Source organism: Alternaria atra (genome assembly GCF_907166805.1).
Source record: "Alternaria atra isolate CS162 genome assembly, contig: 29, whole genome shotgun sequence".
Classification (NCBI taxonomy): domain Eukaryota; kingdom Fungi; phylum Ascomycota; class Dothideomycetes; order Pleosporales; family Pleosporaceae; genus Alternaria; species Alternaria atra.
In genome coordinates this window covers 2231430-2254218 of record NW_025091327.1, presented here as the reverse complement: position 1 = coordinate 2254218, position 22789 = coordinate 2231430, and the positions used below count along the sequence as shown (strand labels likewise).

At 50.7% G+C, this 22789-nt stretch overlaps 7 protein-coding genes across 7 annotated transcripts; 3 read left to right on the top strand and 4 right to left on the bottom strand.

The window, feature by feature from the left end:
* Positions 1-483: 483 nt before the first annotated feature.
* Positions 484-2166, top strand: ALTATR162_LOCUS9072 (uncharacterized protein; the record flags this gene model as incomplete). The annotated part of the gene is made up of 2 exons (XM_043316705.1): positions 484-1854; positions 1912-2166. 2 exons carry the CDS (start codon positions 484-486, stop codon positions 2164-2166), a joined length of 1626 nt encoding a protein of 541 aa, XP_043172640.1.
* Positions 2167-2314: 148 nt separating this feature from the next.
* On the bottom strand, positions 2315-3601 carry ALTATR162_LOCUS9071 (uncharacterized protein; the record flags this gene model as incomplete). Its single annotated transcript, XM_043316704.1, has 2 exons — positions 2315-2687; positions 2739-3601. The coding sequence occupies 2 exons, from the start codon at positions 3599-3601 to the stop codon at positions 2315-2317; spliced, it is 1236 nt and encodes a 411-aa protein (XP_043172639.1).
* A 706-nt stretch (positions 3602-4307) lies between these two features.
* Positions 4308-11917, top strand: ALTATR162_LOCUS9070 (uncharacterized protein; the record flags this gene model as incomplete). The annotated part of the gene is made up of 4 exons (XM_043316703.1): positions 4308-4386; positions 4437-5495; positions 11811-11852; positions 11904-11917. 4 exons carry the CDS (start codon positions 4308-4310, stop codon positions 11915-11917), a joined length of 1194 nt encoding a protein of 397 aa, XP_043172638.1.
* Positions 11918-14476: 2559 nt separating this feature from the next.
* Positions 14477-15301, top strand: ALTATR162_LOCUS9069 (uncharacterized protein; the record flags this gene model as incomplete). Its single annotated transcript, XM_043316702.1, has 2 exons — positions 14477-14624; positions 14673-15301. 2 exons carry the CDS (start codon positions 14477-14479, stop codon positions 15299-15301), a joined length of 777 nt encoding a protein of 258 aa, XP_043172637.1.
* A 2454-nt stretch (positions 15302-17755) lies between these two features.
* On the bottom strand, positions 17756-18292 carry ALTATR162_LOCUS9068 (uncharacterized protein; the record flags this gene model as incomplete). The annotated part of the gene is made up of 1 exon (XM_043316701.1): positions 17756-18292. The coding sequence occupies one exon, from the start codon at positions 18290-18292 to the stop codon at positions 17756-17758; it is 537 nt and encodes a 178-aa protein (XP_043172636.1).
* A 735-nt stretch (positions 18293-19027) lies between these two features.
* On the bottom strand, positions 19028-19462 carry ALTATR162_LOCUS9067 (uncharacterized protein; the record flags this gene model as incomplete). The annotated part of the gene is made up of 2 exons (XM_043316700.1): positions 19028-19387; positions 19451-19462. 2 exons carry the CDS (start codon positions 19460-19462, stop codon positions 19028-19030), a joined length of 372 nt encoding a protein of 123 aa, XP_043172635.1.
* A 1420-nt stretch (positions 19463-20882) lies between these two features.
* Positions 20883-22684, bottom strand: ALTATR162_LOCUS9066 (uncharacterized protein; the record flags this gene model as incomplete). The annotated part of the gene is made up of 2 exons (XM_043316699.1): positions 20883-22370; positions 22436-22684. 2 exons carry the CDS (start codon positions 22682-22684, stop codon positions 20883-20885), a joined length of 1737 nt encoding a protein of 578 aa, XP_043172634.1.
* Between the last annotated feature and the right edge of the window lie 105 nt (positions 22685-22789).

The following is a 22789-nucleotide window of genomic DNA, read 5'->3' as shown; positions in this document are numbered from 1 at the left end:
GTTTAGGGGCAGGACGATAGCAGTCACATGTGATAAGACTCGCATGAGAATACATTCTTCCATCATTTCAAGTTTTGCGACTTCTAGGAGCAGGCGTCTGCTGTGATGCTGTCCAAATGGTTAGCATTGCCAATCTTTACCATGCCACATCCGCTCTAGTTGACCCCAGCCTCTCCGGAGAAACTCATGATCGACGTCATACGGAACATCTGCAGAATCCGGCAAAGCTCACTTTGCTAGCAAAGTCTCGGCACAAATTATACCGAATGTCACGATTCATGGGCGTCTGTTGTTGATGCTCACTCCATGCTATCCTGGTTTTGGGGTGCGTCCCCGCAATCCGGGGTCGGGGATGAGACGTTGCAATCTGCGGAGACATGGAGAAGAGGCTAAACCTGGCCGTTAGTTAGTGTATCCAATTCTGTATATGTATATGTACCCGGTCGTTGTAGATCGTGAGTTTCCTCGATCGCGTTCGCTACCATGTTACTCTCCGCTGCGTCTGTTGCTCTGGCCTTCCTGGCCAGCGTTCCTTCTGTTTCCGCATCACCAACCCAGTATCTGCAGCAGAATGCATCCAACCCTGTTGTCAAGCTCGACTATGGCACCTTTCGCGGCGCGTCTTCGTCCCAGTATAACATAACATACTACCGCAAGATCCCCTTTGCAGCATCCACAGCAGGAGAGAACCGGTTCCGCGCCCCTCAGCCTCCGCTCCGCATCACCAATGGCACATACGACACCAACCAAGCTTTTGACATGTGCCCACAGCGCACGGTAAATGGCTCAGAAGACTGCTTGTACCTAGGTGTATATTCTCGACCTTGGGAGAAGAAGAAACAGGATCTGAGGCCCGTGTTGCTAACCTTCTACGGCGGCGGCTTCATCCGAGGAAGCGCCAGCTTCAATATCCCGCCTTCCGGCTACCCGGTCCTGGACGTCGATGACAGGAACGACTATGTAGTTGTATACTCCAACTACCGCACCAACGTTTTTGGCTTCTTACCTGGTTCAAAAATCGCGGAACACCCAGATGTCGACCTTAATCCTGGGCTTCTCGATCAACAAGCTGCGCTGCAATGGATACAGAAGTACATTCACCATTTCGGTGGTGATAAGCGGAATGTTACTATCTGGGGGCAATCGGCGGGTGGTGGTAGTGTTGTCGCGCAGACGATTGCTACCGGTAACCGTGGGAAGAAGTTGTTCACCAAAGCAATGGCCAGCAGTCCCTTTTGGCCCAAGACGTACCGGTATGACAGTGATTGGGCGGAAGATCTATATCAGCAGACGCTGCAAGATGTTGGTTGTGCTGGTGCGGCGGATGAGATCAAGTGTTTGAAAGAGGCAGATATACAGAAGCTGAGAGATAGCGCGTTGGCATTGAGTTCGAGTCAGCAGTACACTACTGCTTCTTTTACCTATGGACCGGTCATTGACGACAAGTTTCTCACGGAGCCTTTGAGCGAAGTTGTCAGCAGTGGGAAATTGAATGCTGAGACGATCATGACGAGCTACAACTTACATGAAGGCGAAAACTTCATCCCTCCTAGTTTCGCAAACACCAAGACTGGTAGTGATGGGTTCAACTCATCGGCTGCTTCTTTTGATGCGTGGTTGAGAGGCTTCTTACCGGATCTCACACAGCAGGATCTGGAGGATGTAAAGACGATGTATCCCGCAACAGGCACTGCCGAGGAGATCAGTTGGAATACGACATATATCCGTGCCGGCCTAATATACCGTGACCTCGTTCTAGCATGTCCGTCGTATTGGCTTTCAAAGAAGGCGGAGAAAGGGTGGCTGATCGAGTACACCATTTCGCCTGCTAAACACGCGAGTGATGTGCAATACGTAAGTTCATCACCTTGACCTACATCGTTTTCATCGAGGGAACTGACTTCTCTTCAGTGGAATACCATTGGTTCAATCCAGCAAACAGATGCTCTCACCTACCAAGGGTATGCTGGTGCTATGGCTTCCTTCATCGAAACCGGTAATCCGAATGCGCACAAAGTTACGAATGCAACTGTATCCGGCGTACCAGATGTTGAGGAGGGTAAACAGTTCTTGGTCACGGCGAGTGGGCTACGACAAGGTGGGATTAGCATGTTGGAGGCGAGGTGCAAGTACTGGTCTGGAGTCGCTGATAGGGTACCTGTATGAGGTTTTTACATGAACGCCGTGGTGTAGTATGTGCCTAGCGGCCTTCAAACGTCGGATTTCTATCTACTGTACATATGCCAGGAGGTCCTCCTACATCTCTACCGTGACGCCGCCGCACCTTTTCGGGCCATGTAACTGCCTGGCACGACTACAAGCCGCTCCTTTGCCTTTGTTGTGCCCAGTGAAGAGAGTTGTTCAAGGGGTCATCATGTACGATGAATGTGTTCTTCTTGTAGAACACATCCTTCATCATGAAGCAGTTTTTTCTACCAGCGATGCCAAAGGCAAAGAAGTGGCTTGTAGTCGGCAACTTCCAAAAGTTTCCATAGGGGAGTTCTACTCCCTGAAGCCCATACGGGTACTTCTTCAGACGTCGCTCCTTCTCAACGAGGAAAACGTATTCATCTTCGTTTTCATCAAAAACGACGTGGATGTCACCATCGATCTTGAAGACACTTTCGAGGATCTTGAGCATAAGCTCGGCAGGCAAATTCGTCACCAATCGTGAATCAATGCCCGAGCTCGCGGGTCAGTTGGGAATGTCATGATAACCAACCTGCCCAAGTTGGTACCATGGCTTGAAAATCTTGTTCTCTTGCCCAGGTGGCAATGTGAAAAAGGTGTACTCATGGTGAACCTCGGTGGCCAGGAAATCCTGGTCGAAATTTTCCTCGTGCAAGTAGAGGAAGTTCGCGACAGAGTTGAGAGTAACCCAGGGGAGGTAGTGGCTGTGGACGAGTATGAACATGTCCTTGACATGGATGTGTGCCAATTTACCACACATTATTTGACCTTTTGATCGAAGTAGTGCCGCTGCTATCCTCTGAGGGACCGTGAGTCGTAGGCCTTGACCAGTTTTCCACTCCGAATATAATGGAGTTCCACGTGTGAGTACCTCGCGAAGAAAGCGTGGGGCTTCTAAAGCACCATAAACTGTCTGGCGAAAAGCCGTCCACGGCATGACCTGACTTGTGCCCCATGGTGTATGCGCCCAGAGCGTGAAGTAAGCTTCACTAAAGGTTATAGGGTGCTGAATATCGGGAGCATACAGATAGTCTGTTTGATTGACGGAGTTGTTAGATATGACTTTGTAATTGAGCGGATGGGTGCGAGTGCTCCACTTACGACTAGCGTTTTCCTCCTGTATCCCATAGATGTATGCCGACGCCATTTGGACGATTGGGTCTTTGCAGTCAAAAAGCTCCATGCTTCTGCACTTCATCATCTTAACGATGAACTCTGCATGCTGTTCTACGAATGAACGCCGCACCTCGGCTGACGGGAATCGGTATGGGGGTGTGGGACTTGCGGGCGCTTGTGGCATAATATACCAGTTGTGTGGCGGAGGAGTCAGGGGAGTTCCGGGCGATTGTGGCATACCATAGTCCGACTCGGGGCTTGATGGTGGCGAATGAAATGCGGGTGCTTGCGACATGATGCTTACGTCACAGCTTGCTGGTAAGTGCTGTGTGTGTTGGATCAGGAGATTTGATGACAGATTCTGATATTCTGGCGTTTTGAGAGTGTGCGGACAAGAGATTAACGAAGTCGTCGAAGCAAACGCGAGAGACCGCGTGTTTGTGAAGGCCCTGTCCACGCTGGGACCACGCTGTCATACCGATTCCGAGGATCAACAACAATAGAAAAACGTCGCTGGCTATGTGCAATTGTCTTGCTGCATACATGGTTGCAACAGTGCAGATCCAGTATCTTCTTGAGCTTTCTCACGGTCTACGTCGTGTATCATGCTTTTACAGCCTTGTTCCAGAGACTCGGTCAGCTTTCTCACTCCTAGAAGACACTGCCTCATCTGTATCCAAAGAGTATTTGAGGCCGTCTCGTACTCGGTGAAAAGGTTCCGGTGTTCTATCGTAGGAATCGGGTGTTCAAAAAGTGCGAGGAATGACCTACTTTGCAACTTGGGTGGATGCGTCACTCCCTGCCTACGAAAGTCTCCCGCACGCAATATCTGTCGCATTTTCTATACCCACATTCACGTCTACAACACCCCCGACATCCCTCACGCTGTTCCAACTCTAAACGAGCTATTGCAGAGCGGCAATACCATGGAGGTTCCACATGTATAAAATACAATACTCTCGCACTGCGCGGAGCTGTGTCCAGCCACTATCGTCAAATTCATGGACGCGCAGCGCAAAGGAGATCCTAAACCCGCTACTGGAGAGTTCCACGACAATCTGGCCATTGCCTACTTGAGTAGTAAGTCGATATTCCATTTGTGCTCCGTTCCATAGCCAATCAGCTCTTAGACATTCCCACACGTATTTCGAATCCAGATGTGGACGTCCCACGCCGGGCCAACGAGGCATACTTCGCTGTATGGGCGGACACCCAGTACGGCAGCGCGGCTGTCGACATTCTCTACTCCCAGCTACCGGGTCTCCGATACAATTCGACGTTCCCAGATGACGAGATCCACAGCTTCGTGCGCGAGCGACTGACTAAAAATACGGACCTCAACAACGCTTTTGCGTCAGGATCGATTACTGGCTGCACAAAGGATATGTTGGCGATTGCATTCCTGGCGTCGGTTGACTACCGTCTCAAAATCAAAGACGCTCTAGTGCAGATGGGGAGTATCTTTTGGTCGAACCGTGGTCTTCCTGCCAACGTTGCACACGAGATCCGTGACATACTGGAAGAGGCGGACGATGTTTTCGACAGCGATTTCGGCATCAAACGCCATCTTCCTAGTGGTACACCAGAGTTCTTTCTCCAGCCTGAATACGAAAATAAAATCTTAGCGCACCGGTATTGTCTCGAGATGTTCGCATATTTCAAGATGCCAGAGTACAGGCCAAAGAACAAAGAATGCTCGCCATTGATGGGAAGGTTGCCGACGGAGCTGATGTCGATGGTGGCACAGAACCTGCTCGTGTTTAAGGAACCTATAAAGGTGATCCGGAGGCCAAGGGTTTCCTATCGTAAGACTGAATATTGCTTCAAGGTCTGTGAGCCCACTCACATGTGCAGTCCCGCTGCCTTCCTCGTCAACACTCGCCTGCGCCCAGGCTGGATCATCTCCGCCCTAAAGACGTTTTTTGCGCTCTCCAAGACTTACCGAAAGAACTACTATCTGGTGCGCGAGGTCTTCTTCAAACGCAACAAGATCCTGTTGCATTGCTTTTATACAAGTAGTGGTCATAGTTTCGGTAGCCATGAGATCAAACTGTGGCTGGAAGTTATCGGTCGCGAGGCACGTCGGTCTCTAGGAAACTTTTCCATCGATCTTCACCTGAAAACCCGAAATCAGGATGGGCTGGATCGTGATGCTGTTCATACCATGATCAAGCTGATCGGTCAAAGCCGTTCCCTTCGGTCTCTAGTCATCAAAAGTCTTTTGTGGAACAGACAAGTCCCAAATTCCATGACCAAGATCCGAAACTGGCCTCAACCCCTAACATCTTTTTGCGGCCTCGCAGTATTCGAGGTTGGTACCTACCCCGCAATGGAGCATACATTAAGGCTTTCGTAACTCGTCTAAAAGAGATTCAACCTTATGAACAGCAGCCTGATTTCATGTCCGACAATCGTAACAGTGCCGATCTAACGCCTCGGAGAGAAAACACCCTTAGGAGCTACCATACGGAAGAACTGCGACTGCCCTTCATACATAATCGCACATGGTATGACCAGATCAATGCGGTGTCCGTGGCGAAAGTGGCCGAGGAAGTCAGTCACAAGAAGACGATAGCATCAACAATGTCCAAAGCCGAGCTGGTGAAAGCGCTCCTCGGGAATAACGCTACCTAGAAGCGTATTGCCGCAGCACAGAGGAAGGATAGGGAGGTACTTCGAAAGATGGAGCGGCTGCTTGCGTCCGATGTTCAATGTAGCGTATTGTCGGGAAGGAGAGTGGCGGACGAAGGGGAAGATTAATCTGAATGAAGAATAATCGGAACCATCAAGTATGGGTAGATGGTTACGAATTAGACATTCTGGCCAAAGTCGTCATACATCGAGGGGATGCATATGAAAGCTGAAGTCAATAATAAGAAGAGTGTCTTGTATAACATCCGAAGCTCTCAGTAGCTGTCCGGGTGATCGTGAGATTTTGGTGACGCATGATTCTACATCGCCGTAGTAGCCGAGCTGTACAATCCAGAAATGGAGGACATCAATGCGTACCTGACATGTCTCCGAGTGCTTGATTCGAAAATGTAAACCGCGTGGAATCAATATTGAGAAAGCACATTGTAGAGACACTGGAAGAGCGTGCACAGTCAGTAAGCCAGCAATTTGAACACCTCCCTAGATATTTGCGTGGCTGCATATGTAGCCTTGCCAGGCCTCAGCAAGTCATCAAGGGCAGGTTCAGGCGCTGTTGTGACATGATCGCTTCCTTCTTGTCGTTTCAAGATTGACCAAAACGTCCGAAGAACAAGAGGTTGGAGAACGATAGACTTATATACTCAGAAGATTGTTGGCGCAAAGGCTTGGCGGCGGTTGTGGTCGAGATGCAATGTGCGCGGACCGTGTATGGCAATCTTCCCATGAGGAACACTGAAGAGAACAGAAGAGACAGCGAGAAAGATACAACATGTTCCTGGAGTGTATTGTCGTGCTGTCGCTGATGATGGAACTCCTTGAGGATGTAGGAAGAAAGATGAGATGAAGTTCGTACTGGCGCACAAAGGAACTCGGAAGCCATGCCTCAAAGGGAAAAGCCGAAGCTTATGTCAGTGCTTTTTCGACGTCGTTGCAATCCTGAGAGGACACTTCTCCATCGGTATTGCATCGATATCCATCAGTTTGAGGCTGAAATCCATTTTCGAGGGTTGCAGTTCACGTCATAGATGCATGTACACCTCCTGGAGACGTCCAAGGCCGCCGTGCCTGACGATGACGCGGAGAGTGCACTCAAGCAGTCCTTCCGCTCGTAATAGCATGCAAGCGAAGTAGCCATATCCAGCCGCAGATTACTACAGATCTACCAAGCGTGTGCTCATGGTGCCGACGTTTCGCTCCGAACAGGTGAAGATTTGGTCTTTGTTCAGCTTCCCATACTGTGCCCGTCGCAGTCTCCTAAGACAAGCGCTGTCTCGTCGTACTCATTCGCATCGATGTTGCGATGCCGCTAACTGAGAGCTTCATGCCTTCTCTCCTGGCTGCCGCGCCTTCTCCCCCACCAACGACACCCACACCACCGCTTTTCACAGCAACGCCAGCACCACCTACAAGCACTCGGCAGTCTGCTCGTACGTCTTCACGAGACTGTCGATTTCGATGCTCGACGTTTCGTTTCCCCGCTCCTTCCCAGGCCGCAGCTTTGCTCAGATGCCCGCCGTTCATACCGGACCCCAAACTCTACACCACTAACACTACCACCACAAGAAGCGACGGATGGTTGGGACAAGACGTCTAGAAGGCCGGCAAGGCCCTTCAGTTCTTTCTCAGAACCCGAAGGAGCCGCAACGAATGCGAGGGCGCCAGGTACGGCGCCCAAAGGCATCTCCGAACCGTGACACGAGCGGCGACACTTCCTGAGCGCTCGCACGGACGAGAGCTGGCTTCCCCTCACTGGAACTGATAGCAGTCTTCTTTACCTGCGACAAGGATGCTCTCATCGATCCAAGTAGTCGCAATGCCAACGTCACCTGTGCCTCCCCACTACCGCGACGAGTGTAGCCGCATACACACCACGTCCATTGTGACAGCGGCGTATGATCAGCCACAATCGTATCACCGGCGGACGATGACACTGAAATCAATACCCAAGAGCAGACAAACTACGACGCCTCGAGCGAAAAGCCTGCCTTCAGGGCGAACAATCGATGCCACGGCGAAAAGCTCACTTCCGATGTACACGCCTCACAAGGGATCGCGGCCGACCTTTGCTATAATAACATAGCAAATTGGACAGACTCATCGCCGGTTGTCACATACTTCCAACGTCAGGACGATGTCCGACCGCCTCCTCAAACAGGCGCCCAGCGTGCGCCGCGACTCCTATAGGCCGTCTAAAGACGACATTCGCAACCACCACAGATAAGAGCCAGTAGTACCGTAGCTCCAAGCGCAGTAAGAGCTGGAACCTGATGTACTATCCACGGTGCAACTAGCCCGTCAGGGCTGCTTCGCTTTAAACTCCATACAGTGGTACGACGACGAAACATAAGTGCCAAGCCATTCACAGGTCCCACAATACCAACCATACCATAACATCCATACGAATGAGGGAGGTTAAGAGACCGTGGTGGAATCGTCAGGACTGCTCGGATCGAGCGTCAGCACCAACACAGCAAACAGGCTTTCAGGATCATTTGTATCGCATTAGCGAGCGAATACTATGACGTCGACCCCAGCAGCATGCGCTCACACAATTCTGCCGTCAACAACGGTACACGTGTGGAAGTGCCGCTCTAGTGACAAGATTCGTAACCATGGTACAATACGTTCAGTGTGGGAGGCCTGCACCTCTGGGTATCACAAGAGTAGGCATCAACTCTCTCGACTGCCCAAACTAGGGACAGTTTTATTTGGAGTTCTCTTGGATGTATGGCCATGTTAACCAGGATACTCCTGTATGACAGCATCGCCGTTTCGCCAGGATTGAGAAGCTTCTGTCAGCGACGTTACCGTGTGACCACTAATTACTCCGGCAACCTCTCAGCTTGGACGACGCCTCGGCTCCTTAGCTTGGATTATGGCTTTTGTAACCATCGTGCGAGTGTAGTTGGTAGCTGGATGTCGTAATTGATGGGATGACCAACGAAGTATCTCTACCAATCTGGTCATTGCGATGCCGAGCCATATATGACAACGGTCTTCCGATCCTCGAGCCCCAACCGGTGACTCCTGAGAAGATCTTGCGTTGGTGCGAGGGGTTATCTCTAGAGAGTTGAGTCAACTCTCCCAGCCCTACTCACGGACGATTCAACGCCTTGGGACAATTTCTGTCTATCTCCTATCGAAATGGTCAAGAAGAAGGTAGAAAGAGACGTGTTGTTCATGGCGAGGAGACATTGTGGTCGACATCGAACTCCGACACAAGTTTGATCATGGCTCAACATCGACTGACCGACACCGACCTTCGTTCTCTCGCTCAATCTAGGACAGCACCGAAGCTTGCCATGTCCTATCTACAGAATGCGGAGCAATCATTGTTGACCAGCTACGATGAAGTTTGTACCGGGTTCTTCGCTTCCGATAACTGGCCGTCTCGAGTCCACTTAGATGTGCCTGGCCTTACACGACTGGGCAATATCCGTAAACAGGTAACGTAATGCCGCTTAAGCTCGGAACTCGCCATGCCTGTCAGCAGGCTGGTGGACATGTTGTACATGGACCCGCCCGGTCTGCCGCCGACTATGGGAAGCATTTGCAGCTGTTGTTGCGTGTGTCCTCGTCCAGCTCAGGGCAGGCTAGTAACGATGTTCCTCGGAAGTGTGGCTTCGACATTCGCGATCGCCTTGGTCGTCCACGAGTGGAATCCCTGGGAGCGTCTCGTCGCCCCATATCCCCGCTGTTTCATATACCAACATTGGTTTCAACATTGTTGTGGTTGTGGCCATGAGCCTTTGTTATCGGCCGATCGAGTGGAGAAATGATCTGTCGTTGGGTCTGCTCGTCCTCGGTTCCCTGTGCAGGCGTGAGGCCAGTATGTTGCCAGCTCCCTAATCAGCTGTTACTCAAAGACGTACTGTTGTTCTGCTTAGGCCTATTGGTGAGGCGCTACTGCCGACTCGGACTCTGCTTTCCTCGGTTCGAAGAGACGGTTCATAATCAGGAGAGTGGCGATGATCTTTATTCTTTAACACTACGATAGAAGGAGAGAGGGTCGTTCCTAGGTTACTCGTTCGCGGGTTACTTGGTGCCCGCCCGTTACTCTCATGGTGTCCCCAGGTATAGATCGCGAAGAGAGATACTCGGAGGCCGCCTCGTACCCGCATGCTCCTCGCTGTAGCCCTCCTGAAGCTCGACGTCAGATCAATGTATCGGATTCCCCCATCGCCGCCGTTGGTGATGACGGGTGTCAGGCGCTGCCGTGAGACACTCGAGGGTGCGACCAGTTTGTCGTGTAGGTATCTCCGCCTCGATGGTGTGGCCTCAAGTGACCCTATGACTTATGAAAAGGCCTCGTTGCTGTCATGCGTCCCGATGGTGTTGCTATCGTACTCCTTGATGGTGTTGCTGTCTCGGTGCAATCGTCCCGCGAAGATTTACCGCTGCGGCGAGAAGTCCGTCGTCGAGCGAGCGCTTCAAGCGACCCGCCAGCTCTAGAGCCAACGAGAGCGAGGCTGTTGTGACCTACCCCAGCATTAATTGAGATGACTGTCGGCGGTCAGCAGCTCTGTCACAGTCACTCTGGAGGTGTTGGCTGGGGTAATCGTGGTGTTGCGAAGATAGTGTTGAGACCGCGGAGGAGCCCAACTCCAGCGTCTGAGTCAACACCACGACTGCAGTGCTGGCCGGGAGCAATCATATTGTCTCGTTGTGTTTCACAGTGTGAAGCCCTGGACTTCTCTCAGAAGCTGCGCTGCAGGATTGCAGTACCTCTGTACACACATTGGAGAGTTGCAGCCTGCGCCTTGTTCTTGGTTGAGGCAGAGGTTGTTGTGGTCTGCGAGAATGATGATGAGGCTTCGGGTCGATTCAAAGCAAGCATTGGAGTACAGCATACTTGCAGCAACGCTGCACGGCCCTTGTGAATGTCAGGAAACTAGGTGATCAGCCCTAGTGCTGTCAAAGGTCAACCGCCGTTGCCTTGAGTCTTGGTACAAGTCAAGTCTGTTTCAAAAGCAGTAGAAGACTCGAAGGATATTAGGCCTTGTACTGTTCTGACATGGGCCCTGATGAGCTGTTGGGCGCTCGTCGGAGTGTTGGAGCACAAAAGGGATATGAGGAACAGGGGCCACATGCCTATCGTCACGCTCCTTTGCCATTGCCATTGCCAGAGGCCAAACGACCTGGATCCTGTACGCATGCACTCCCCGCTCTCCTGCCGCCACCTGTGGTGAGTCGTCCTCGTCTCTCTCGCTAAGATTCGACACACTCCCACACCAAACCTGCCTATCCTGAGGTCCGTCGAACATATAACGGCTCTAATTACTTTCTCTTTCAGCTATTACGGGCAACGCGGTGAGGAGTGGTCAACTGGTAAGTTCATCATTTTCTTTCTTCATCAAAGCGACAAAGAGGTCGGGGTTCGAGTTCGAATCGGCACCGGGTGGGTCTACCTTCCTCGGGATATAAAATGGAAGCCAACGGGTATCTCGAGTTGTTGGGCCCCCGGGTAAGTGATGTCTTTCTTTACAACGTGAATTCGACAACGAGGTTTCGGTTAAGGTAAATGAGATGTGAGTCTTCATCCGCATCGAAGGAGTAGGGTGCCACAGTATACTAGCTGTGCATGCGAACCTTTTTGCATTTTCCTTTGCCATTTTGTGCATAAGGTGTTTTCCCTTTTTGCCGCTATGTCCTTTGCCTTGTTTCTTGCAGAGCTGACATGTATAATTCTGCACATAGGCAGCTACCCTTTACTAACCTCTTGTTGCTCTACTGCGCATAGGGCGCTTTCAAAGCTTCTCCTGCTGGCCTTGTTATTAGCTTCTTGAGCTGTTGTACTTTGTAGAGAATTGGACACAAACTTACCACAGCAAGAGGCGTTACAACAGTCACAGCGCTCGCTTCTAGCACTGTCCTATGCGTAGCATACTCGAGACGTATGTATTAGGTATGTATAGGTACAGGTAAGAAGCTTAAAGATTAAGCAGTAGCTGCGGCATAATTGCTGCCTTGTGCAGTCATTTATACACATCGCTGCATCTGCACGTCGCGACTACTCCCTTCATCCGCGCCTCTCGCATGCAAGAGCAGTTATGGTCGCCTATATAAGCACGGCGCAGACATAGCATGCAAGTGCCTTAGACCTTGTACATAGTACACGATCCAATGCGTTATGGTGTTTGTAAACTCTAAGACTTCATTATCTTGGAACCAGGGTAACCTCTGGCAGGTCTCGGTTTGGCAGCTAATATGGCACATGAAGATCAATGAGCTATAACGTTATAGATTATGGCAGCGTATCGCAAAAGACATTGAGCTTGCAAACATTGAGTTTGTCTTACGAGTATCTGCGCACATCACGAATGAGTGCAGACAAGAGACATGCTAAGTCGTCCATGACACTTTTGAGTTCATGCCGAAGGCGCTTGTTCTTCCTCTTTCATAATGTACATCACGTATATTAGGAACAAGGTATCTTAGTTGGCCTGGAAGAAGACGTATGTCTCAACATCGGATCGACATCAGGACCATGTCCATGCTAGCTCCTTACGAGATGGAAGTACCATTTGCGAGAGTTCATGACAGTCAACACATAAATTATCAGCAGAAATTTACATGAAATGGAACTTTTATCTTGATTCTAGAATCACATATGTTTCCAACCCGTCTCAACAAGGACCTGCATCTCGTTGACAAGACAGAAGTCGCCACGTTCCCATCCTTTCGTTTCCACAGTCCATTTCCCTAGCCTCGTACGTACAATCTGCTCTTTGAACAGAGGGGTTGTAATCAGTCTCATAAAACGATTCCACCATATCAACCGGAAGATATGGAAGAGAGACAGTGTGGCACCCAGCGAGTGTAGGGCGTCGTACGAGGAACCGTTGTAGCCAACTTTGACATTGGGATTGAGAAAGACGCCTTTGGTCGCGGAAAGAGGGTTGTCGGCGTGTATCAGGCAGCATTCGGATGCTTCGACATGTGAGGTCTGCCGGAGTAAATACCACATCGTTGAGGAACAGTATGGTATCGAAATGCTGGCCTTCAGCAGTGAGGCGTTCCAAAGGCTCGAAAACATGGTTCCGTATGGTCGCCAGAAACGGTATGCGCCTCTTGTACGCCTTCCCATCCGATGCCTTGATCCATCCATGCTCCGTCGGCTGCTGCGCAATCTCATCTGCGTGCGATGCGTCGGATAACTGTATTGACCTTTTTACTTGCAGGCTTTCAAGCGCAGCATCCAGCTCTCTCAACACAGTCTTGCTACCATCATAGCTTCCACTCTCGTATATCGATACGTATACGTTTTCAATGCCTAGTTCCTGTACCAATGCTACCAGCGCATTGTTCCAATGTTCTCGCAGTAGCCTCGCATCGTTCCAATGCTGAGAGGCTATGCATACGCGCTTCGTGTTTCGAGGTGGGGGCGGGGCGGTGATCGTGGCTGTTTGGTATGTGTATAATGAAAGGCAATGTAGTGAGTCCCAAAGGACATAAAGAAGGACGAGTATTCGAAAAGCTGGAGATTGTGGAAGCCGGCGGAAGAAGTAAGATCTATGACGACGCATTAGGAGGCTAGGTTTCTGCATAATTGTAGTGCCATTGAGAAAGAATGGTTATGAAACTTGTGAAGGAGCGCTGCAAACAAAGGCAATGAAAGCACCCGAGTGAGAGAATCGAAGCAGGTGCAACCTACCACGAAGTCGTTCGCTCTTCCATTTTAGAGCTCCTGGCCTACGTGTTGGCGCAGCAAACGTACCACTTCTTGGTACGAATTTAGTTTGCTGCTAAGACGGCATCTTGGTGGTAGTGTAGTACAGCCGAAGTGGCCGTTCCGAAGGGGCACAAGGTGAACCCTGGATCCCACTTGGCTTCTTGTCGGGCCAATCACGTCTCTTCTCGTTCCGCAGACCTCCGTATATGATTTATTGCGCCAGATGGCCGCGGGGGACAAGTGGAGTTGGCAATTTGTTTTGTGGCAGTGTGGTGAGTTCGGGGAATAGCCCAAGGGGTCGGACGAGCGTTTACGTCAGTGCCCTCACGTCACGTGACTGTTGCACCCAAAGACGGACCTCCTGCTTATCAACTTGAGCAGCATCACGAACTCCACAAGGGTCACCGAAGCAAAATGCAGCTTGAGCGAAATCTTAGACGAACGAAGTCTCTAATTTTGGAGATAGAAAGAGATAGATTGAAAGACGTACAAGTGATTGGGTAGCATGAGAAAAGGCCTATGGCGCATACGGAGGCTTCGAACAAAGTTCAATGTGTGAGTCCTTCTCTATCGTCTTTGTGACGTAAGATTTCGAGACTGGGTCTTTGCGCGAGCTGTATTATGGAGTTGGTACCAGTCATATGTTCTACGAGCAGAATGTACCCTCAGACATTGGTCGCCTTGACTCGATGTACATTTCCATGGTACTGGATCTCAGCCAAATTCACTGATGATATAGCAAGCCACCACCTTGCAGTATGCATATGTATAACACCCGCGGACTCAATTCTTCATTCCTTTATCTACAAGATATTTTCTATATTCGAGACTTTCACACAGCGCAATATGAGCTCAGGACTAATCCGCCAGGCAGAGATGCGGAAATTGCAACCGGAGCCATATGTGGATGTCGCTCATATACTACAAGTTAGGGATAAGGACGAAAAAGACCACATGGCTAAGAGAAGGGACGTGGAAGGGCGGCACATCGAAGGTAAGCCGCTTGGAGAAGACGATTACATGGTGTGCTCATCGATCAAAGATGAAGTGCCGGAATGGCTCCCCTACCCCCCTCACAAAGTACGGCAAGATACCGCATTCCAAAGCTCACCACCGCCTGTTGGCATCCCAACAGGACCGAAAGCCTTCCACCATACCTCCTCCCGCCCCTCATCTCTCATCGATATCCGCACACTCTGTACACCCCAAAAGCGCAGTCTCTTCACCTGGGAGATCAACAATCTCGCCACCCTCCAGACCAAAGTCGATAAGGCTATAGCCGGCACAGGACCATCGCTCCGTATTCTGGCGAATATACCCGTGTCTATCCAGTTGACTGTACAACAAAAGGGAAGGGTGTATGCAGCTCAGGAGAAACTCGATACAGCTATTCTCAAAAACAGGATGGGAGGGAGGAGACGAAGTGGCAACGTTGTTAAGAAGGCTGCTGTAGTGAATTCATCTCAGCATGATATTCGTTCGGGGCATGATAGTGATGGCTGGATAGTTCTTACGTTGCCACCGCTACATCTGTCGGACTCATTGGATGGGTCGCTCATAGCAAAGTCTATGTGGATGGAGGTCAACAGTTTGTTGGCGCAGCTGAAGAGGGAAAGGGTAAAGATCTCTTTTAGTGCGGCGGATCGTGAGACACTAAGAATTCATATATGATAGGGTGAAATAGAAGGAAGGCGTTGGGTAAGCATGATTTAGGGCTTGGAAGGTCGATTGTTGTTCGGTGGGAAGGTGGTGCATACACTGATATTGGTACTTCTAAGGGCATCGTACAGGGAGAAATTGGACGGTACAAAGGTCATAAACTTTCTCCAGAGCTGCCACCTAGGTACGCTGCAGTCTATGTCAGTATATCTAGAGAGTTTTTACCTGTTCGAGATTTGATATTATTTGGATTTGAGATACCCCATAACGCTATGTAATCAGTAAACCATAGCATACGTAGGCATCGAGCTATGATGGAACATTCGGAAACCCGGACAGTTTTGTAGACTCAGCTTACAGCGAAACCTCAAGATGCTCAACATAGGGTTTCGTTATGCTTACGCGGCGCGAACCCTAGGAAGGTATCAAAATCTAAACCGCTTGGTTCAGAAGCTCCCTTTCAACGAGACAGGCTACACTTCTGGGTTTCGCCGTATATGTTTTCCAACTAGCCTCACGTCTCACTCCTCATTCTTGCTCCTGACTCGTTAATGTGTTAAACGCGCGAACGTCGCCACGCGTGTCAACAGCTCAACAAGAAACAGACAGACAAGAGCAGAACTCTAAGGCGCGAAGGATATCGAGAGTAGTTCTGTTGAAGCGATCAAAAGCGCCTGCTCAGCCAAACATGCAGTGCGACTGCCAGCTATGAGGAAGACTCCAGAAGTGCGCCTTCCTGTAAAGGTAACACCGCGATGCAACAACAACTCGGCACCTGCTCACATGACCACATCATCACTCACTTCACGATCTAACCTTCCGGAGACGCACCCACACATCCTTCCTAACGAGTGACGGATGGCAGAGATGCAGGAACTCCACGAAACCATGCCGGGTCAACAATGGGTCCGCACAGACGAAGTCAACCTTCTACAACAGCTTTTAGACGCAACCCGGGAGCGACAAGCTAAAGAGGAAGGAATGTTCAAGCAAGAGATCACAATGAAAACCAAGAGAGAGAAGGGCAGAAAGCGCCGTCAACGCCGTCAACGCCGTCAACACCGGCAAGGCGCTTGAAAAGCCGTCGTCATCAAGACCGAGTATGTCGACGGCAACTCAGATACGAGGCTCGATTCTGCTTACGGCAGTGCAACCGAATTTGTCTCAGGTTTACACTCAAGGTCTCCACCACTTCGGGTATGGGCTGCATCTAAGGCAGTAAGCATCATCAACATTGTTGCCCTATGCACTTACCCCGGCCAAACAATCAAGCCAAGTTCAGTCAAGCGGTAAGTGTCTCTATACGAACTATATATAGGACATGTACTGACTACGTCCACCCACATTTAGTCTGTTCACTCTTCAGCAAAGAATCGATACCGCCGTTAACGACAATGGTCCTCTCAGAAACATTCTACGCAACCTTCCACGCGACATCACCTTAACAAGGGAACGAAAAGAAGCGATCTGGGTGGCACAAGGGAAGCTCAACAGGGTGGTGTACGAACGGCGCCGCAGAAGCAGACGGCAGAAAATTGACCACTACGTTCCTGCCGACCGCTGGGTTCCGATCGACCGCTACATTCCGGGCGTCCCCTACGATCCCAATCCGCATATGCTCGCCATGAGGTTGTTCTCAAGAACAATGGCATAGCGACGCGGACATGAGTTCATGGCATTCTCTCCACATGGCTCATATGAGACGAGCCACGAGACCTTGCGAAGCATCGAATGCGCATATGGATGTTGGAGGGATGATTTTGTTTGCGAGTGGATTCAGGATGGTGAATGAGTGCAGGGTGGGGTTCACATCTCTTCAGAACATGTCTGGCGCCAGATCGCGAGATGAATTTTTAGTGAGCTCGCTATTTCAGGCAAACCCATGATTCACTTCTTATGGATAACCGTTATCACACCTTCAGATCGATCCGGTACCTTTTCAGAATGTGACGCCATTTACACAAGCGCCCGAGGGCTGAAGACAATGCTTACAGCAAGGGCGCAATGATCGTAGTCTTTCCGAACGTATGGTAGCACTACCAAGAAGCTCGTTTTTAATGAGTTATACGCCCTGAATACCACCTAGGGAAAATCTACCCCAAACGTATACGTGGTAATCTACGCTACAAGTCCAAGAGAAAAGCGACAGTGTAGACCCTTAAGGTACGTGTTTAGCGATGGGAACAACCCAGAACAACATATGTTTCTTTGCAAAGGTACACAGTAGAGTATGGGTTGGTAGAATGATGCTTGATCATACAATTGCTATGATGAGAAGCGGCGCCTGTACAGCAAAACCGCGCCTATGCTAGTAAAAATACACTACGAAACGAGAAACCATTTTGATGCCAAACAATTCATGATGATAGTACAAGTTCAAACAACCCAGAAGAGGCATAAACCCAATGTCCGGGAAGATACCACCGTCCATCTACAAATGTGTAAATTGACGCGTAAACCGGACGACTACCTCCTTGAGGACCTAACATCAAAGACGTCAACTTCGCGGTCATACGCAGGCAAGCTCTTCCTCCTCCTCCCCGATGCCAGACTAGCACTCCTCCTACTTCCCTTGGAAGAAGCAAAGCCAAGCCCACTATCTCTGCGACTTCCTGGCTGCTCAATCACCTCGACGATATCCTCTTCATGCTTGAGTTCACGAACATCGTGGTCTTCCGAGAGATGCTTGATAAGGGCCTTGACGTCGCCGCATACAGTGTCCGAGTCGGCGTACTTGGAGCATATAACGCAGCAGTATTGGCCATCGGGACCGTCACGGTGACACTTGACGACGAAGCGGTTTTGGACTTGAAAGGTTCGCTCCGTGTCGCCCGCCCATTTCGATATCTCCCATGCTTTTCCTGGTGAAAGGTGCAGTGTGTTTTTACAGTGTGGACAATACGGGTCCCTGTCAGACGTTATGCTAGGAGATAGTTGTTGTGTAGGTGATCGCTGGAGGTCGTATGCGTACAAGCAGTATAGATTGGAAGAGCCTGACGCCATGGTGGGTCCTGTCATCGAGGTAGCGTCAGTGATTGATGGTTCTGGTTCGACGTTGTCACGCCATGTGAGCACGGTCGTGTTGACAGGGCTGCTACTTCGCACGTGGGAGGACCTGGATCGTGGTTCCTCATGTTTCACCAGAGCTGTAGAAGTCGAACCAGGACCAGTAGTACTGTTGGGAAGAGTCAACGTGCGAGATGATGCATATGATTGCGCATGTGAAGGTGCATACGATGGCGCATGAGACGGCGCGTGGGATGCAGTCAGAGACTTGGCCCGAGATCGCGTACGAGATGTTGCGTTGGATGGTACACGAGATAGTGCCTGCGAGGTATGATGAGATGGTGCCTGAGATGGCGCACGAGAGGTATGGTGTGATGGAACATGCGATGGCGCATGAGAAGTGTGGTGGGAGGAAACATGCGAAGATGCATGGGTCGGGCTTGAGCGTGCCGTGAATGAATGCATTGAGCGTGGCGTGAGTGGTCGTTCATCTTGTTGACGTTCTTGCAAAGCAGCCAATATCTCCACGGATGTTGCAGCAGCTACCCTTGATGCTGTGTTAATGTTGGCTAGTTGATTTGCGATAGACTCCCCAGAGGTGGGTCCGTAGAGGAACGTGGTCACCAATACGCTTTGGAGGGTTATGATCTGTGACTGTAGGGCGGTATGTGCGATCACTGGCACATGTCTTGTTAGCCGATTGATCTAGATGGAGTTCCCAGAATAGTACGCTCATTGTTCAAGATGCAGCAACGTTGTTGGGCAGAGGCCAGTCCACCTGATCACGCCATAGGAAAGAGCAAGCTTACCATCGCCCATGGCAAACTCAGCCCCCATGGTCTGATACCCAATATCAAACTGCCTTGTGACTACCGCCTTGTCTGTAACGATAGCTTCATCGCTGCCTAGACGTTCATCCTTCACATATTCGATCCTCCTGGAGGCAGGGTAGCCTTTGCTGCGTAGGTTCTGCTCATAGTCTCTCTGCTCCTTGACCGTGAGGGTCTCATACAGATCTCTCGTGGCGTCGAAGACATCCAAGAGGGTGTATACCAGCGCTTGCACAACGTGCGCAGGATCAACGGTAGGGTTCTGTGTGGCATCAGTACATATGAACATACAATATGCCGTTGCATACGGGCCGAATATGCTTACAGCGATACTCATGATCGAAACCTGCTGTTTACTTGTTCTCCTGTGTCCCTGCTTTCCCAGATATAAGACCAACCTGACTGGTAGCGCAAAAGAGGAAAGCGGTCCAGATAGCTTAAAAGGAACGAAGTCCTAGAGTGCGATTCTAGGCTCCACAAGGGTCCTACTACAAACGCACGCCCCACGCCTTAATCACAGACCCCTTCAATAAGCTCCGCAACAGATGCTTTCCCCACCCAAGCCCTACTCTTGTGAATTGCTTCATGCTTGATGATGGCTTGTACAGCTGGCACTGCGCGATTGGTGCCCCTACGCGGATTTGATTGGAATACCGACGGTTACGGGCCGCACCAGGAACGCGCCCGCATGGAGCTTGACGTCATTGTAAGATGTAGCGCCATTGGGACAAATTGTGGGTGCGACATGCATATAGCCCGCGAGGTAGATGCGTCGTATTACTTCTCTGGGTCAGAGTGGGTATGATAAGAGCCAAATGCGGGTATAACAGGTTGTGTCATACTCAAACGGTCCATGGCAGGGTGGGTTTGCCCACAGTCTCGATGTCTCAATTTTCATGCAAAATCCGACATCGTGGGAGCGGTCAGAGCGGCCAAACTATCGAGGTGACTGTATCGTGCATGTGCTTTGTCGCTGCATTGGAACACGCGCTTGGGGAATGCGGTGTCGGAACACGTCATCGGTTGTTCGAGAAGCGCAGTGCGCGATCAGCTACGCGCTTTCCGCGACGACTGCTCGGGTGGCACGAAGACGGCCCTTTTAGATCGAGGGTTTGTTTTGGGCGCCATCGTGTAATCTGAAGCGAGAGTAACTGTGTGACTACAGGTTGGGATCGTGGCGGACCCTCCATCATCGCCGTGACTAGCGTGCCATTAGTGCCTTGTGTCACTGGCTGTCACAGTATTGGGCTCGACCATCTGAAGTTCTAATACCTATATGCTTCCGCATACAACATTGGAGACAGCATTATAATACCGACTAGGATACTCGGTACTAAAGTGAGGGCAGTCTGCACCTCACAAATGCTCATGATTTCATGCGGTACGGGTACAGCCAGTTAATACCTCACAGGGCAGCCAAGCTGTAAGATTCATGCTACTCTCTTTGTACACTCAATATGCACGCATTGAGATTCTCTACGCTCAGTCCCTGAGACACTGTCGTGAAATCTCCGCTTCACCGTGATGCAGAGTCATGTTCGCCTAGCATCGAGCGGTGAGACTAAAGCCGACAGCATCTCACCTGCTTGGATACACCGAGCACCAAGCCCGGACATCAAGTCCGCCATGCTCAACACTCTGGAAAGACCAACGAACGGACTCGTTTTCAGTATTCGATCGTCCGAGTGGAGTATGCCACTGATGTCAATCGCGTCCTAGAGACACGCTTCTTCGTACACTCTGAGGAGACCCCTGCTTCACTCTGCGGTTTCCTCAGGCTCAACACGTCTACTCTTACTATCCTCCAGACTCTTCTCCTTTATGAACCACGCAAAGATAGCGCTCCCAGCAACAAGCACAATCCCCACACATAGCGCCGCCCTAGTAGCCCGTCCATAGCACTCCTTGACGATACTCTTCAGCGCCGGATCCAGACCCCTGTAATAAGCCAATCCAGCTCTGACACGCTCTGCAATCTCGGCCGCATCGTCACCTTGCAGCGTCTCTTGGAGGGATTTGCGAAGGGTCTGGTTGAACGCGGTTGCGCACATAGAGACACCGAAGACAGAACCGAGAGAGCGGAACAGATACGAACAAGCGGTGGCAACGGCTTGGTCGGTATGAGAGGCGTTTGCGATGAGCCCGATGAGGGTGGTTGTTACACCTATGCCGTTGCTGAACGCGCATACACATGTTGCCACCACCATAGCCGGTAAGCTCTCCGAAACGACTCCAGCGAATAGGAGTATCAATGACAAACCAACTGTGAGATTCGTGTAGGCGATCACGGTGATCCAATAGTACTTGGCTGTACGCCTCATGTAGAAGCCGCTGAAAAGCGAGCCGCTAACCCCAAGGATAATGGATGGGACGAGGAACAATCCAGCTTTCGAAGCACTGTAATCGCCCATGACCTGCCAGTAGAGTGGTATGAAGAACAATGCAGCCAACCATCCTCCAAAAGAGAAGAAGTTGCAAAGATAGCATGCAAAGAGTGTCTTGTTGAGGATGATGCGGCCAGGGGCGAAGGGATTACTCGCGACATACTTCTCAACGAGCACGAAAACGACGAATAACGGCGTAGAAGCGAGACCAGCGATAGTAATGGGGTTATTCCAGGACACATTCGAGCCGCGATCGAGACCGATAAGTAATCCAAAAACGGCAAAGATGAGGATCACCGCGCCCAAGAAATCAATCCGCTTCATCTTCTCTTTCCAGTGCGACTGATCTTGCTTGGGAAGTTCAAGCACCAATGCCACAGCAACGAATGCCATAGCGCACATCGGTCCTTGCGCTAGGAAGGCCCACCTCCACCCAATGCTATCTGCCAGCAACCCACCGAGGGGCGCACCAGCAGAAGCACCGAAAGCGTACACCAGGTTGACATAACCCTGCCACTGACCTCTCTCCCTCAAGCTCACGATATCGCTCAGCAATATGCTTGTACATACACTCATGCCACCGCCACCTACACCGGCAAAAGCTCTTGCGACAACGAGCTCACCAATGTTCCTCGCAAGACCACAGCCCACACTCCCAATCCCAAAGATCAGGTACGCAGACAGCAAACATTGTTTCCTGCCAAAGATATCCGAGAGTTTTCCGTAGAGAGGCTGGAAAGCGGATAGCGTGAGGAAGTAGCCCGTTGCGATCCAGGACGTGGAGGAAAGTGCATGCAGGTCGGTGCCGATGGTACCGTAGGTTGTTATAACGAGTGTTTGGTCTGCAGACGAGAGGAATACCTATCAAACTCGTTAGCCTCGATATTTGCAGGAACAGGAATATCGAGAGATGATAGAAAGCTTACTCCGATAGCTATCGCCGGGAAAATGTACTTCATCCGCTTCCTGACTTCCGGCAGGCCTTGGTGCTTGAACGCATCGCCATGGCTGACCTGTCGCTCGATATCTCCTCCGTCTTCAGCATGTACGCCTTCCGGTGCAATGCCTGTTTCCACGCCGATTGCCTGCGCGTCGTCCGTGGATTTTGGCAGAAGTGGTGAGGTTTCGCTGACAGGTTTGACAGGTTGATCCTGGTGTGAATTATCCGGGGTCATGGCGGCGGGGTCGTGCATGCAACGCCGAACCGTTGGGAAGCTTAAGCTTTCGAGATCCAAAGTCGCAGAGAGCAACCTTGGCTATACAGTAGTTCTATGACTCAC